Consider the following 15649-nt stretch of genomic DNA (forward strand, 5'->3'; position numbering starts at 1 on the left):
CTGTGCCTTTAAACGCCCTCCCCAGGGCGGGTGCACACTTTTCTGCTTATTCTGAACTGACAGGTTTAACATGTCGCCTGCCTGGTCACCGGAGAGAGGCACCTCTGGCAAAAGTTCAGAAGTCAGTGTTTTGGAAAGATTGGTTTGACCAGCTCTCAAGCGAGAGCAAATCCCTGACCAAAGGCAGTCAAATCTTCAACGACATTTAACCGCTGTGGTGCTGTAGCTTGCTGACATCCTTTTAACCTGGAAAGGAGCGTTCCTCCTGTTTAAACCTTCAAGTTTTATTTATTGTTTCTTTTCTGCTCTGTTGGCAGCGAGAAGCTGGGGTGAAGGCAGGTTGTTTTGACTTAATTCTAATTAATTAATTAGCTCGCGTATGGTTCTGGCCCAACACTATGGGACAGACTAGCAATTTTGGATGTTGCCTTGGTATCTGGACTTCTGTAATATATAGCATTGCAGTAAGGACATATATTGCCTTACTGCCTCTTCGGGGCTTGTTATTGAAGGGATCTTAAGATTTACTGCATCTTGCTTTGTAAAATTGCCAGTTCACAAACTTTTTCTCATCCTTCGGTACTTACATTGAAGGGTAACAATTTCTTAAAAAAACAAGCAAACAAAAAAGAGCATGCAAACAGTTAATAGTGAGTGGTGCCCAAATTACATATTTCTTAAACTCGTGGCCTACTTTACTAATCAGTTGTCATAAGATGTCAGATGGGGACCCATCACTGAAGAATTGCAGAATGCAGCCAGTGAAGCAACTAATTAGTTGGACAGTGGCATGGAGGTGTGTGTCCCCAAGGAGCTGAAATGATCAGAGCAGGTGAAGAAAGTTTGGACAGATCAGTATCTCCGTGGTATAAAACCCAACACTTGGCTGAATCACAGGGATGCCGAGGGTGAGGACACCACGGGTCCTCCATCAGGGACCGTGCATGGCAAGGGACTGCAGTACCACTGTTTCCAGAAAGAAAGGCGAGTCAGCTGAACGCTTGAAGGAACACGACCTGAGATGTGCAGGAATTAGAATAGTTGAGCAGTTTCTGGGTTTCATTTGGGAGAGTTGTAGCTGACTGGCTTGCTCACCGATGGTTTGTTACTCACTCCCGAAGCCTTTGCTCCCCAGCCACTGCAAGAGTCGGCGTTGGTTATTCCCTGTAGACACCAGACATGCCTACCATCACAGAGTAGGTGATGGTCGTTGAGCCAGCAGACCCGAGGGTCCGTTGGCTCCTGTTGCAGCTGGGGACAAAAGGCAGCAGTAGGGGACCCTCAGACCTCTGGAACAAACATATAAGAGCCCCTGTTGTGAGCTAAATGATGTAAAAGACTAAACTTTATAAACTTCTCTAGGTGGCTTGTATACTCCTTTAACACAATTTAAGTTGTTTTAGGAGTCCTGCCTGACTTTCTTCTCTCTTCCCTTCATCCCACCCCCATACAGGTGCACCCCTGCTGCACTCATGGAGTTTTGTGTCCCTATACAAACTCTATAGGTGCAGCAGCAAAACAAATCCTCTCTAAAACTCCTCCAAAAGGAGAGCCCCACCACCCTCCGGGACCTGAGAGAAGGTCAGCATGGGATGCCAGGAAACCCTTCACATAGGCAAGTCCCTTGCTTTTGCAGCAGAAATGAGGATCTCAGCCTCTTCTTTTTGGGTAGATGCAAAACTCAAACCCACGTATGTGACTTGGGACCTTTAGTGCAACAAGCCCTCAGTATAAAATCTTCTTTCCAGTGCTTTGATTTTCAAAATGCTATTGCACGCTGTAGGAGCAGTTGCACAAGTCGATAAGAACTGTTGTATTAAGTATTAATAAGTAATATTAAGCTATATTGTTGTACAGATTAAGGACAGCTATGTCATAGGAATCATCAGGAGATGCGTTTCCAGACCTGGGGGTCACTTTTGGAGCCTTACTTTTGTAATTGCTTAATTCAGTGCAGTGGACAACTTCCACCAGATGGGACCATTCAACGTTCAGCCTGGATCAGCAGTTTCGGGGCTGGCCCTACCCGAGGAAGGGGATGCTGATGGAGGACAACAATCCTCCTGCGACTGTGTGACCAAGGCTGGTAGATGGATGTGGAGGACATTTTGGACAGATAGCGTGCACCGTGTGCCCTGGCAAAAACGCACTCGGCAAATCCATGCAAATGCTGTCTGGAGGTGTAAAAGTAAAAGGGCACCAGTTCTTTTCATCCTGTTGAATTCAGGCAAGGTACTTGCTCAAGGGACAGATTCTTGGTTCCAAAAAAGCTGCTTCGACCTCTGAGCTGCCAAATTCCTTCCCGCATTACCTCCCATCTTTCTTTCCAGTATAGCACAGCTACTCTGAGTCATTGTTTATCTAATTTAATTAACATTTGCCAGTGCCTGCAACCTAAAACACTGTCTTAAAACATTTGCTTGAAAAGCCTCCTTGTCCCAGAGCTGTCATTTTTTAGCATGATGGATAATGGATAGAAATAATTATCCTGAACAAGGTTAGACAGCTTAAATGATTTGAGTTTCAAGGAATTATTAAGCTTAGCTAAACATCTTATTTTTCAAGACACATTAATGAAAACACAACAATGACCATAATGGATTGTAAAATCTGTACTCTGTTAAAAAGTATGCGGTCTTTCACAGGTAGCTGTGTCCGCAACGCCTTCACCCAGGGAGATTTAAATCACGGCATCATCCGATACCTCATCAATCCCTGCGTTGAAAGGACTTCAATTAACTTTGAATCCCAGATAAGATGCTTCCAGGGCTGTGAGTGCTGGTGTCCAGTTCAGCTGGTCCAAGTGAGAAGACAATGCAAGCTTGGGTCCTCGGGAGGACCCGGGTCCGTAGAAAGCCAGTGTTGCAGCCACAGCCCCTGTAACAGCCCTGGAAAAGGCCAGAAGAAATCGGAAGGCAGAGACTTGGTGCAAACGGAGTGAGCTATTTCAGGTTTACAAAGCTATAACGGAGGGCAGAATCGGGCTCACTGCCTCTGCATTATTTTCCCAGCCCATAGTTTTGAGGGAAATTAAAGTTTTGAATTAATCATTGACCTTTAGCTTTGAAGAAAAACAGAACTTCGGCATGAAATTGCCAAAAAATGAGAGTAACAATCTGTAATTGCTTAATTTCGCTCCTAGAAACCCAGGTGCAGCCAGGCCTCTGCGGTGCTTTGCACTGCGCAGAAGTGGGCTCTTCTCCAGGGAGTCTCAATCCAAGGCAGACAAAGAAAACACGGAGAAAAACAGGCACCTGGCAGAGAAGTGCCAAGCCACTCACGACGGGACACGGGAGATGCCCCTTCCGTGCCCCGCGCATTGTGCTTCGACACCTTTCAAATAATAACCCCCTCCGCCCAGCAAGATGCACAGACCTGATGTTGTTCCCCTTGGTGCAGAGCAGAGGGTCGCATCCTGCTGCCTGTCGGCCACAGTGAGTGTTCTCGAGAGCTGCCCAGCCATCCCGCACGGACCCGGAGCCGGGAACAGAGTCAGGGTTATAGGCTCCTGTAGTCTAAATTCTTAGATGCATCAATATGATGGAGTTTCCCACTTAAGGTAGATATTTTTTTTTTTCCATTCTTGTTCACCAAGTTTTATATTTCTGGGGTCTTTAGGCAAATTAAATAAAAATCTTAATCCAAAAAATGTCCCTTTTCACTTCTGAAAGTGAAAATTTTCTTTACAAAGATGCAGAATTTGCAGACCCACTTGGTAAAATCCAAGAGTTTCACTTCGACCCTCACTTTTTACGTTTTTAAATTTGTTTTTTAAAGAGCTCTGCATTGGTGTAGAACGATTTAAAATTCCTCTGGCAAAGTGCAGTTTTATTGCTCCAGAGCTAGCATAAAGCTGAATGGGTAGCTGTATTTCAAGCAAGGAGCTGTGGGAGAGTGCAGCTTGCAAATAGCAATAGAGCCCAGAAATTGAACTCTAGCCTTTCTATTCAGTGCTCTTTTTATTATTAAGTCACAGAATAAGTAAAATGTTACGGGGACACTTTAAATCTACACTTGTTTGTACAGCATCTGATGAATATGTGATGGGGAAAGAAAATGAAAAATGTGGGGATGCTGAAAATAAGCAAAAGATTGGATGTTGAAGAATCAAGTATGGTAAATTATGGGATACAGTAAAATCTCTAATTCTAACCTGAAATAGAGGAACACGGCTCTGGTGCACTCTCATGGTTGTGAGGTGTCTTTGGGGTAGGTGCCCTCTGCTTGGTGGCTCAGAGGATGGGACATCTCTGTGGCATGGCAGGAGACAGAAATGGCCAGAAGCTGCCTCAGCTGTAGCAAAAAATGTTATTTTAACATCTGAAGATCCCTTTTGTTTTGATTTTTTTTTTTCCAGACTTGAAATAAAATGGTCCAGAACTGAATTGCACAAGACTTTTTATCGTGCTCATGAAATTCTGGCACAGGTGGCAGAGACAGGTGAGAGTGCGGAGCTGTCATTCACACCAGCGTCAAGGTAGGATCTGAAAGGGGTTTGGGTGGACGATGCCCGCAGGCTGCCTCTTAATGGTATGAAGCCTAAGTGTCTGGTTGATGCATCTAATTTAGACTAATGAGTCTTGCTTTGTTTTTAAGGGCCGAGAAGTTTCAGCTAGAGCTGGCTAAGGTTCACCTGCAGGACTACAGTTTAGTGCAGGTGGATCCTGCTACAACATTGATTTTATTCTGTTTTATTACAGCTCTTGCAGCTGTCGTTTTAAAAGGCATATACTGAATTCAGTTCAGAGGAGAGATCTGTATGTCCTCTGCCCCTGAGCACAAGCTGGGCCAGGGGAAGGCTTTTCTCCACGGACATTCCTGAGACTACAGATCCCTGGGGACCTTCCTCCATGATGCTTCTCATTACCAACGCTGGCTGCGGCCATGGAGGAATGAGAGGGCAGAAACCCAACCATGCTGCTCCTGTGCTGGGATGAGACCCCATTGCCTGTTCCTTCCGCTGTAAGACAGTGCAGGTGACCCATCACCAGCATTTAGCCATTGTTTCCCATTAGGATCCAGTCTTGCTGAGTGTTTTGGATAAGTATCCCTATCTGAACAGATGTTAGCATCTCCCAGCATGGAGAAAGCAGTAAGAGGCACGGGAGCACGGCCACTTTCCCAGCCAAGGACGATGGACAACCACCTCTAACGCTGACACCATGGAGGCTGTAATTTTAGGCAGCAATCTGCAATTTTGGTGTCCTTAGTTGTGCTTTTATAACCCCAGATAGGAGATAAGAAATAAGAATAATAAGCAATAAGAAAACCACATCCAAGGGATGGGGAAAGCAAGGTGTACACAAGTCCCATGGGTGGCAGAGATACTCATCCACAAATCTGCCCTGCGGAGCAAGAAGAGAGCCAGCTCTGCCTTTTTGCCAAAAACAGAAATCAAGGGAAAGGAGCCATAACACACGATGGCTATCTGCTCCTTGGGCTTGCCTTTCACTAGCGCAGTTGGGTTTTTGATGCAATTTGTTTCTCATGCTTGTGGATGTGTAATATGAGGCAGAGCAGTCATTATTGGGAAGCCACAACTGATAGATGAATAACACGGTTGGGTGCCAATGTTAGCGTTGGCCCTGCATAACCATCATGTTGGTAACTTGCATTAATTGCTCATGGCAAAACCTATGGATTGGTTTTCCTTAGCAACTACTTTGTAATTACAGTGTGAGTCCAACAAAAGCAGTAGTAAAGTATAATTATATAGTTACTTTTTTTACAGTTACCAGGTCATTCTTGGAGATATATATATATATATATATAAATATATATATAATATTAACGTGTTGCTGCTGTGTGCTGGGTGGCTGGGAGAAGCTGGACTTTGGAACATGAAGTAGCTGCAATTTCCTCTGTTGCTGGTGTTTTAGGACGGGTAAGAGCCTCTGCTCATCCTTCTCGGTTGGGAGAAAGCATTGCTTTGTCCCCTGCTTTTTGGCCATGGTGCTCTGGACAGTTCTTGGCACGCCTCTGTCACGTCCTTCTGTCTGATGGCATCTTTGCTTCTTGTCTGCCCCATGTTTGTGTGGCTGAGGTGTTTCTGGTTGTCCTGCAGGGATTTTAGCCCAAGACCGTGGCACAAAGTGCTCTTAACACACTAGGCAGCACTGGGGAAGAAGGGTATGAGAACAGAAAACTGCTGCTAATACAGCAGTAATTTTTAAAGACGAAATGCAGAATGGATACAGTGGATCTTCTTTGGTCTTGTGCTGACTCTTCTGCATTGTGCATGATGTATAGAGAAGATTGGGGCGGGGGGGGGGGGGGGGATGTTAATTGAAGGAAAACAAAATTTCTGTGCAAACTTAAATTTTCCACATGAAAATCTTAGGTTTGCTACCAGAGCATCTGATGGGGGTAATCACAACACAACACTGTGTTCTGGGTTGGTTTGGGAACACACCGATGTGCCAAAGTCCAGCAACCTCAGCTGGATGCCCTAATCTGAGAACATCACGGTGCCCCATTGTGTGTCCCATCAAACATAAACAGTTGCGACTTGATTTTTCTTCTGTAAAAAAAAATGCAGTATTTCAGCACTTGGCTGAAAACAAACACCAGTTAATGTTCTTTATGTCTATTAAATAGGAAATCAGTGAATAAGAATGAGAGTGTGAAAAATGCTCTTTAATAATTTGGGATTTTGTTGACAATAACATAGATCTTTGCCCCGAAATTTGAAATTCAAGCAACTAGCCAACTTATGCAATATTTAGAAAACGTGTGATCTTCTGATTATTCCAGTGGAAGATGTTTAGGAATTTGCAGAGCAGTCTCTGTGGTGAGTTTAGATGTAGGGATTCGCTCATGCATCTGCTTAGGTCTCGTTGATGCTGTAAGACCTAAATCCCATTCCTAAAGAGCAGTGCTTTCCCAGGTGAGGATTCAGGTTGGAAAAGTGCTTCCCTGTTGGGTCCGTTTCAAGCCTTTCTCACCACTCATCCTGTACTGGGATGGATGTCCAGGGGGAGGGAGTCGTTTCCCCAGACATCTCCTGTTCCCTGCAGCTGGATCCAGTCTTGGCTGTGAGTTGGGCACAGCCCTTACGGTTTAGGAAAATGGTCCTGTAAACCCAGAACACAGCTGCTTTCAGGCTATTAGAGTTTTGGCTCTCAAAGCCTTGGTCCCCTCCTGCTGCTCTCTGCTCAAACCCTGGCAGGTGGGTTTGTGGCTGCCTAATGTGAGTTTACTCCTTGTGCAAATCTGGGGTATGGCTGAATCCTGCAGAACTGTTCCACCATTTGACCAGGCTATGTTGGGTAGGACACTTGCTGCTGTCTCTCTACAGTGTTTTCAGTGATTTTCAAAGAACATTTGACTTTTCCTAAATTTAAAATGTATTTCTATGGAAACTGTGAGGCTAGAAGAATGATATGAAAAAGTTTAATACCTAATGGCAGCCAAGATAATGGCAATAGACAGACGTACAATGATGCATGGGATATCCCCACCATCCTAAACAGTTGAGCTGCAGGTGTAGGCAGGTAGAACAGAGGATATATCCAGTATTCAGCACTCAGCTTGCACACCCTATGTACCCCTTGCACGGTGCTTAACAGCCTGTCGTGCTCCCTGGGACCATGGGCAGTCACGGCCGCCGGTGCTGGGAAGCAACTTGGGCAAACTGGAAGCAGGGAATTGAAATGAGATGTGATAAAAACACACAGAGGAGTAAAGCCTGCGCAGCTCGCTCGGTGCAAACTGCGGCGTGCCCTTGTCTGGGTGCAGAGGTCGGCGGTGGTGCAGCGCTTCCACAGCAGCGCCTGCACGGAGGCTATTTCCGACTCCCATAAAAATCTTTATGTCTCTGTGATCAGGATTCGGTGATGCAAATTTGCTGTGTCAAAGGAAGATGCCGCTGTAAATGAATTAGTACAAGAAGAACTTCTTATTTAAGAAGTGCTGACTCTGCACTCTCCCCTATGCCCTCGCTTTGAAAATTGAAGTCTGGGTTTGCTGCTTGCTATGATCTATATTTAGATACTTGTAAATGAAGTTTTGCAGTCACGTGGCTGCATTCTTGTACGGCTTCATGAAGCTGTTTTTTCACATTACAGAGATTTATACGTTTGCGTTTACATATTGCAGGTGTTTCCATAAAAGCTAGGGGTAGCCACGTTAAGGAGGATGGCCTGAAAGAAAACCAAGAAGTGTTTGAAATTATACTGAGCGCACCTAAAGACATTGTCCTGGGGCAACAGATGAAGTCACTGCAGAAACGAGGCGGTGGCAGACAGGTAAGATTGATGGATGTAGGCTTTTTGGGAGCACCTCCTCCAACCAGAGGGTTGAGTCGTGCAAGGGGACAGCATCCCTTTCGGGATGTATCTCGTGCGATGCTCCCAATAAGCTGCTGAGCCCCTAGCAGAATATTTCAAAATGTCAGAGAGTGCTGCAGTGCTGAGCTCATGCTATGTAAATGATAGTCTGATGAATTATGTGCTGTACACACTACACACAAATCCTGTCCCAACCAGTCCTGGAAGAGGAGATAGCATTCTTGCCGGTGTGTCCTCTGCTCCAGGAGCCTTGCCAGGAGGACACACCATAATTCACGCTCTGCTGATGCTTTATAAAAGTTGCAGCCTGTACCTTGGCTGCTGTGCTGCTGACCCTAGCATCCGTGTCACCCACTGTCCCCTCTGAGCCCGGTGGTTGACCGCATTCCTCTGTGCCTCTCCTGGGAAGACTAATGTGTCACCTAGCCCTCCGGCCGGCACGGGCAGTGCGGGCAGAGAGTCCCCTCAGCACGGCATTACACAAAAACGTCATGGCTCTCCCTGCTTTCAGGATACACCCAGAGCTGGCTTGACCCCCAGCTTTGCCCCCCTGACTGTAGAAGCCTGACAAAGGAAACAAGGTAGGAATTCATAGGGCTTCTCCTTAACTAAAGAACCCCTCCAGTCTCTGCTGAGTATAGCTGTCAAAAGCAGAGGGTTATCAGCACTTAATTTAACCTGGTTCAGGACTCACCGTAAAGCTGTAATGTAGCATCTTCCACAAGGCAGTGCCTGGGAAAAAGGAGATTTCCCAGAGGGAGGGGGCAGGCTGACAGCATGGGATGATAGGGAAATTTCACAGGAAACTAAAATACTTCTGGAACATTGAGGGGGGATGGCAGAAGTTTGGGGAAGAAGGGTGAGAAAGAGTTTGGCTGTGGGGGAAGAGTGTTCTTCTCCACTCCCCATCCCTTTTTCCATGGTGTGCTGGAAGCTTGGTCCGAGGAGGACCCCGTGCAAACCCCGTCCTCCGGACAGGGCAAGGCAAGGTGCAATGCAGGGTTAGGAGGGTGCCCAGCTGGGTAACCGGGGCCAGGAGCAGCCGGGAGGGTGGGTGCCCAGGTCAGCACACCCAGAGCTGCCAACCTGCCCTTTTTTGGGGAGGCTTCTGCCTTTTTTGGAAGCTTGTTGGGGACCTAAATATCTCCAATTTCCTGCTGCCACAGACAAGGCTGGGTGCTGGCCCAAATGTGGGTCAAGACTGACACCCTGTGGACAAGTTATTCTTTTCCGTAACTCCTCCAGGATTTCTCTCCTGATGCTTTTTTTTTTTTTTTTTTTTTTTTAATTTCTGGCTTTACCGCCCCCCCCCCCCAACCCCGGCTCTTCGCTTGCAAAACCCTCCTCAAGCCAGCAAGGACCAGCGTTTCTCAACGCCCTTGAAAGCCAAGGGCTGAGAAAAGGGCCCCTAAATCCCAATTCCGCCCGCTTCCCTCCCTTTTTTGTGTTCCTTTTTGCCTTTTTTCCCCCGTTTTTATTCTCGGTGTCACCCGTGCAGCCCCGTCGCGGTTCACCCCGGCTCCTCCGCCGCCCAGCTCAGCAGCTGGAGCCGGGGGCACTCCCGGGGCTCGTAAATCTACCGGCTGCTCGCAAAATTTGGCAAGTATGAACCCAGGCTGTCTGTTAAACCGGGAGAGAAACTGCGTGGGCTTTCCCCCCGCAAGCCCTCCCCGTCCTTCGCGGTTCCCCCCGCAGCCCACCCCCCAGCCCCAGGTGGGAAGATTGCTGCCCGAGCATGAAAACTCCTCAGAAAAAAAAAAAAAAAAAAGAAAAAAAAAGAGAGAATTACAAGGACTGCTTCCCTTCTGGTCACTATGATGGTCCCTTCCCAATATCAGACCCGTTGGGGTTGCACCATGCTGTCGTGATGCTCTTGGTGTTAACTCCAAGGAGCAAAATGTGGTGTCCAAGACCAGGCTGATTGACACCAGCTGACGACCTGGAGAGGGTACAGCTCTATTTTAAGCAACAAATAATTCAGTTTTATATTGGTGAGAAATTCCTCATCACTCATTTAATTATGCAGGTCTAAAAGAAACCATAACGTTTTGGCACGCCTGAGTGCTAGGAGTGGGAAAGAGGGGGGTGTCAAAATCCTTCCAAGAGTTTATGTCCTTTCTTACCCCCGGCAGTTTAACCCTGCCAAGTCTGCACAGACCTATATATATACAATATATCCAAAAGCAGAGACTGGATGGAGATTCCTTAATACCCGCAAAAGAAGCAAATACAAAGGCAGTAATTTTTCCAATGACATTTATATGCCGCCATTAACTCTACGTTAGCTGGTATAGTTTAGGGCTTTCAGAGAACAAAACTTCAGCTACACCAAATACCATATGTTTTTCCTGAGAGGAGATGCAGGTTTTGCCTGGACAGCCTATGCAGATTCTCTGCCTTTTCTGTTGCATGCAAAATCTTGAAGAGGAAGAAGTGTCCTAGAGCAAAAAGTGATTTTTTTATGCCCTTATGCCATTTCTAGCAATCTAGGCCTGAACATGCATCCTTGCCAGATGAAAAGAAAGAGATCAGGTCTCTTAGTCCAGGACTGGGATGCTGTAGAACAAGATTAGGTCAAAAAAATTGAAGGAGTGTGTATTTTTCCAACCATATTAATGACCTAGCATGTGTTGTGCTCTAGCCCTTACAATTAGGAGGCTGCACCTGAGCAGGTATCAGAAGTGCTCAGGAGGCATCAGAAAAAGAAAAGTAGAAAAACTTCAACAAATCTGCCTCGTCCTGGGAACTTCGTAGTGAATATCAGAAATGGGAAGATCCACCAGGTAAAGAGTGTGGGGCAAGAAGCTGCTGTGGCTGAAGAGTAGGTTGGTTGTTTGGGTTGACTCCACCAAACAAACAATGAAGGTTGTGGCAATGTTACTGGGCTGTGGAAAACGGGGGTTAGGGACTCCAACATGAGCTCAGGAAGCCATGTACCATCTCCAAGGTGTGGCAAAGCTGAAAAATTCCCTCTTCTCTTTTAAAAGCCAAGGCCATGTCTTGGTGGGAAACACTTCATCCCGAGTCCTGCCTCCTCAGTTCAGTTAGGCCACCCTGCCTACAGAAAGGCAGGGTCCTTTTGAACGGTGGGATGATACGGCTGTGTGCCATGGAGCTGTTGATATTGTTCACCCCAGAACTACAATTCACAGGAAATTTATTGCTTATGGTCTTCATCATCGTATTGGATGGTCTTGCTAAAGATGTGCAGCCCCAAGTCCACCTGGCACCAGGGGCTCAGGGAGGGGGCAGGGAACAGTGCAACAGCCCAGCTACAACAGCTCTTGGCAGAGTTAGAAACAGGGTCAGGCAATAATGGTCCATTTTGGAATTTAAATTTGGTCGATTTGAGGTAAATAAAATAACTGCGCTGCCTAGTTTTCAAAGGATCGTTTACTTTTTCAGAAAGTAGAGTATGTTTTGGAAAGCGCACAGGCATCTCTCAGGATGAACGGCTCCGTGTGCAACAATCAAGTTATTACCTTTTAATTAACAAAGCTTTACAAAGAATTTCAGTTCAGAATTACTAAACAAAGAAACTATACAAGCCCCAGATGAGATCTAAACAGTTTCCAAAAGACATTAAAAAAGAAAAAAGTACTGGGCCACATGTTTTTTCTTACGTCTCTTGAGTCCATTTATTCCAGACATCTGACATGCAATTCAAATTTCCAATAGTTTTAGGTAACCATGTCCAATTTAGAAACCGCAGCCTTCAGCTAAGCCTACCTACCTCCCAAATCAGTCCGGAAAACCAGAGCACTTGCTGATACCCTGCATTTTCAGATTTGCAGAGCTTTGTTATGTGTGTGCCATATATACTTGTGTTGAGTTTTCTGGCTCCGTGCAATCCATTTAGACATATTTCATAGACCTGTAGTCAGTGGTCACAGTCAGATAAATTATAGTTCCTAATGGAGAGCCTGTTTGTGCTTTCAAAGAGTAAAACCGCTATAAAATTGATCTCCTCTTTTGAAATGCCTTTGACGGCAGTTGTCGTATGGCAGTTCGGATGAGACGGAAGCAAAGGGCTCCCTGTGGATGAAGAACTAATGAGCTTTATTTCTGGCTCTGAGACTTGAGCTGATTTCTTAACCTTTCTGTGCCTGAGTGTTTGTATCTTAAATGTGGAGATTAAACAGGGTCTTCATGAGGGACAAAGCCAAACCATGGTGGAAATCCCCAGTTCAGATACGGGCAAATAATGTCCTGCTCTCTGCCCTTTCCTAATTCCCTGCAGAAGCCTCCTTGGTGAGGATTTAATGACATTTGGGAGGAGCCAGGTAAGGCAGAGGATGCATTAGGTGCTGGTTTCCATGCCACCCTTCTCAGCTTACTCCCTAAAACCTGGGTTATCCAGCCCCACAGAGCCCAGCGCCCTGGTCGAGCTCGTATGGTGTCATTCCTGCAGAAGTTGGCATCGAACATCCTCTCTTCCAGGGCCCCAAGGAAATACTCGATGGTCAGACGTTAATTCGAAGAGAGCTTGGCTGAACAAAAATTACGGAGCGGATTCTCTGCTGCTAAACCGCAAAGTCAGAAGAGACTTCATCAGCCTTCAGCAGTGAATCCCATTTGGCTGGTAAGTGGCCATTGCTTTAGCCTGTAATCTCTCATTCATCTCGTCTATTTTTATATTTCCAGCTCTCTTTCCAGTGGGAGGGCGTGTACACAGTCACAAACTCTTCTACTAAGGAAAAAAATAGGATTTGAATCAAATTTATTGCTGTTAATTTCTTTCAAATGAATCATGAATCAGCTAGTGGTGGTAAAATGTCTGTTCATCTGCAGCGTAAATGCAGCCTTTGACACCAGTGATAAGGGAAAAGGCCAAGAGTGGAGCTGGTCCTTGGTAGGGCTGAGGGACTGGGAACATGGAAAAGCAAAGGGGAGAGTTGGAAAAGTCGCTTGAACCATTTTGCTATCCTTTATGGTTTTCCTGAGCATCTCCCCCATTCTCCTTCATGTAGAGGTGACCTGACCAGAATCTATATCCTTCCTTAAAAATAAAAAGGAATAAAAGAGAGTATAGAATGAATCGAGACATTCTCAGCTGATGCCCGGTTTGAGGTGATATTTAAGTCCTTCAAAACCAGCAGTGCCAATTGCCATAGCCCCATTGACTTGGGAGGACTTGTCCTGATTTTAAAGACAGTTGTCTGCAGAATGCAATGCTTTCTGCAAAAAAACAAGTGGCCACATTATGGTCCCCCAGTGGGAACACAACAACAGACTTTCTTCAGCCTCGTTTTCTATATATACGAGGGCTGAGAAGTAAAGAGGGAAATGCTGAGTCTGCTAAAAACTGTTCAGATTCTTGTGGGTGCTTTGGAGGAGCTGGTATACAATTATGAGGCCATTCTCTCTGCTGGCAAATTAACAGCTTAGAAAAATTACAACGGGGGAAAAAAAAGAAAAAAGACATGGAAATTCTGTTAATGAAACAGAACAATGAAAATCAAAGCTAAAGATGGAAGGAACTGAGTGGGCCCCATCCAGTTCATTGCCTGCTAGGCTGGATTTCTGCCTATAGTAATTTATGCCATAGCCTTGGAAGTGAAAACAGATTTCATTTACTACTGAACAGTACTACTCTGTGTAGACAGAGTTCATGGCCTCACAGCATTTCTGAGAAGGTAGTGTGGGATTATTGCTCCCACTTTGCAGATGGGCATGGTAATGCTGCTTGAATTCTTAAATTTAGGCTCTGGCGACGGGGAATCTGAATTAAGACTCGAGCGTCTAAGGTCTGTCCCTTGTCTCCTGCTGTCACATTGCCTGGCCACTGTAGGGAGTGTTGAGATCGTAGAGGTCCCAGTTAAGACTGGTGTTCATGTGTGCAAGACTCTGCACAAAGATCATCCTTTGTCCCAGGGATTTATCCCTCAAGGGTTTGATGGCAGAGTTGGATGTAAGATGCTCATCCGATAGTCAAAAATCAACTTCCAGCTTTAACTACACCTTAAGGGGGAAAAGTAATCTGAAACTTTCTGTTTGCTTTTCTTTTTCACTAGTCTGACTCGTACCAAGGAGAGCCCAAAGCCACAGCCTGCCCTACTAACTAGCATCAAGACGGCGGATGGCGAGTCCCCACTTGCCCACATTGCCACTGCTGCCACAGGCACAACCTTCTTCAGAGAGCTTTGGCCGTGAGAAATGCACACGTTCTGATGCAAAATAGCAGAAAGCAGGTAAAATTAGCATTTGGAGAAAAGTTCCTATGGAAAAAACTATACATTCCCCGAGAGCCAAATGAAAAACAAAAAAAACCAAAAAAACCCCAAAAAAACCAACCAACCCTCAAACCCAAGCTTGCAGAGTCTGCTGTAATTTATGATATACCATATGAATCTAACTATAGAACTTCATTTAAAAATTTTATAAAGACTGTAAATCTACACTGAAATGTTCTAGGGACAATCTGCTGGCAGAAACCCACACTCTGCAGACTGACCTATGGGAGAACCAGTTTGTCGAGGGCTTGATCCAAAGCCCACTGAAGACAATGGAAATACTCTCATTGACGTCAGTGGCCTTTAGATCAAAAAGCCCCCAAAGCCCAGCATGGAAAAACAAGTAGTAAGGAGCAGCAAACTGCTCTAATCAATAGATGCTGCTGTATGAAGGTCTTTAACAATAGCTTAATGGGCCATGATGAGCTGCTTTGGACACTTATTTTGTATTGTATGTATCTTATAATCTTTCTCCTGAAACTTTTAATGGAATTTCATCTCACTGGAGAATTTGGGAGAACATCTGCTGCAAATGATGGGTAAAGACATAAGCTGTTGTGGGTGGGGTGAGCCTCAGGAGGTTCACAGTTTGGGTTTGGCTTCTGCTTCAGATTCTTATCTGAACTATACAGATCTCCTGTGGCTGCAAAAATTGGACTGGAAATCACAAGAGTACGAGACTTCTTGTGAGATTTCCAGCACTTTTCTTATGGTTTTGACTGAACACCAGATGTGGAAAAAATATTTAACGAAACTGGATGCAGTTTTTTCATGTCTGGTTCTAAAAAGGGATGAAGGTTCAGGAATCTAATTTTATCCTTTCCAGTTTCACTCCTTGGTAAGATTCAGTTGTAGTTTAAAAAAAATAAATTTAAAAAAATGCAATTTAAACCCAAAATGTAGCTATTGCAACCAGTCCCTGAAGAATCGTTCAAGTAGATGAAACTCTAAATATTACATTGACCATGAACAAAATTAAAACCTTATGCCTTTGGCAAGTGGAGTGCAAAGAATGAACAGGGTGAATGGTGACCATTAGGAAACATCCACTAATATTCTTTCCCTTCAAAGATTATTTTTATTTGCTTTCCATGCAAGCGTATTCGCATTTTTGACCCTTTCCTGCCT

At 45.3% G+C, this 15649-nt stretch overlaps 1 protein-coding gene across 1 annotated transcript; it reads left to right on the top strand.

Annotated features, from left to right (window-relative positions):
* The first annotated feature begins 3083 nt into the window (after positions 1-3083).
* Positions 3084-14441, top strand: LOC126041546 (uncharacterized). Its single transcript, XM_049807385.1, has 6 exons — positions 3084-3434; positions 4358-4477; positions 4597-4724; positions 8098-8246; positions 13956-14035; positions 14303-14441. Exons 1-6 carry the CDS (start codon positions 3103-3105, stop codon positions 14439-14441), a joined length of 948 nt encoding a protein of 315 aa, XP_049663342.1. The 5' UTR covers positions 3084-3102.
* The last annotated feature ends 1208 nt before the right edge of the window (positions 14442-15649 follow it).

The sequence above is a fragment of the Accipiter gentilis genome, chromosome 8 (assembly GCF_929443795.1).
Source record: "Accipiter gentilis chromosome 8, bAccGen1.1, whole genome shotgun sequence".
NCBI lineage: Eukaryota > Metazoa > Chordata > Aves > Accipitriformes > Accipitridae > Astur > Astur gentilis.

What these genes read in the sequence shown, in the direction of transcription:
- LOC126041546 (XM_049807385.1), top strand. Translation starts at nt 3,103, where the DNA reads ATGAGAGTAACAATCTGTAATTGCTTAATTTCGCTCCTAGAAACCCAG. An exon ending in CCTGCTGCCTGTCGGCCACA is followed by an intron (nt 3,435 to 4,357) that starts GTGAGTGTTCTC and finishes TTTTTTTTCCAG; the next exon opens with ACTTGAAATAAAATGGTCCA. An exon ending in TGCAGCTGTCGTTTTAAAAG is followed by an intron (nt 4,725 to 8,097) that starts GCATATACTGAA and finishes TACATATTGCAG; the next exon opens with GTGTTTCCATAAAAGCTAGG.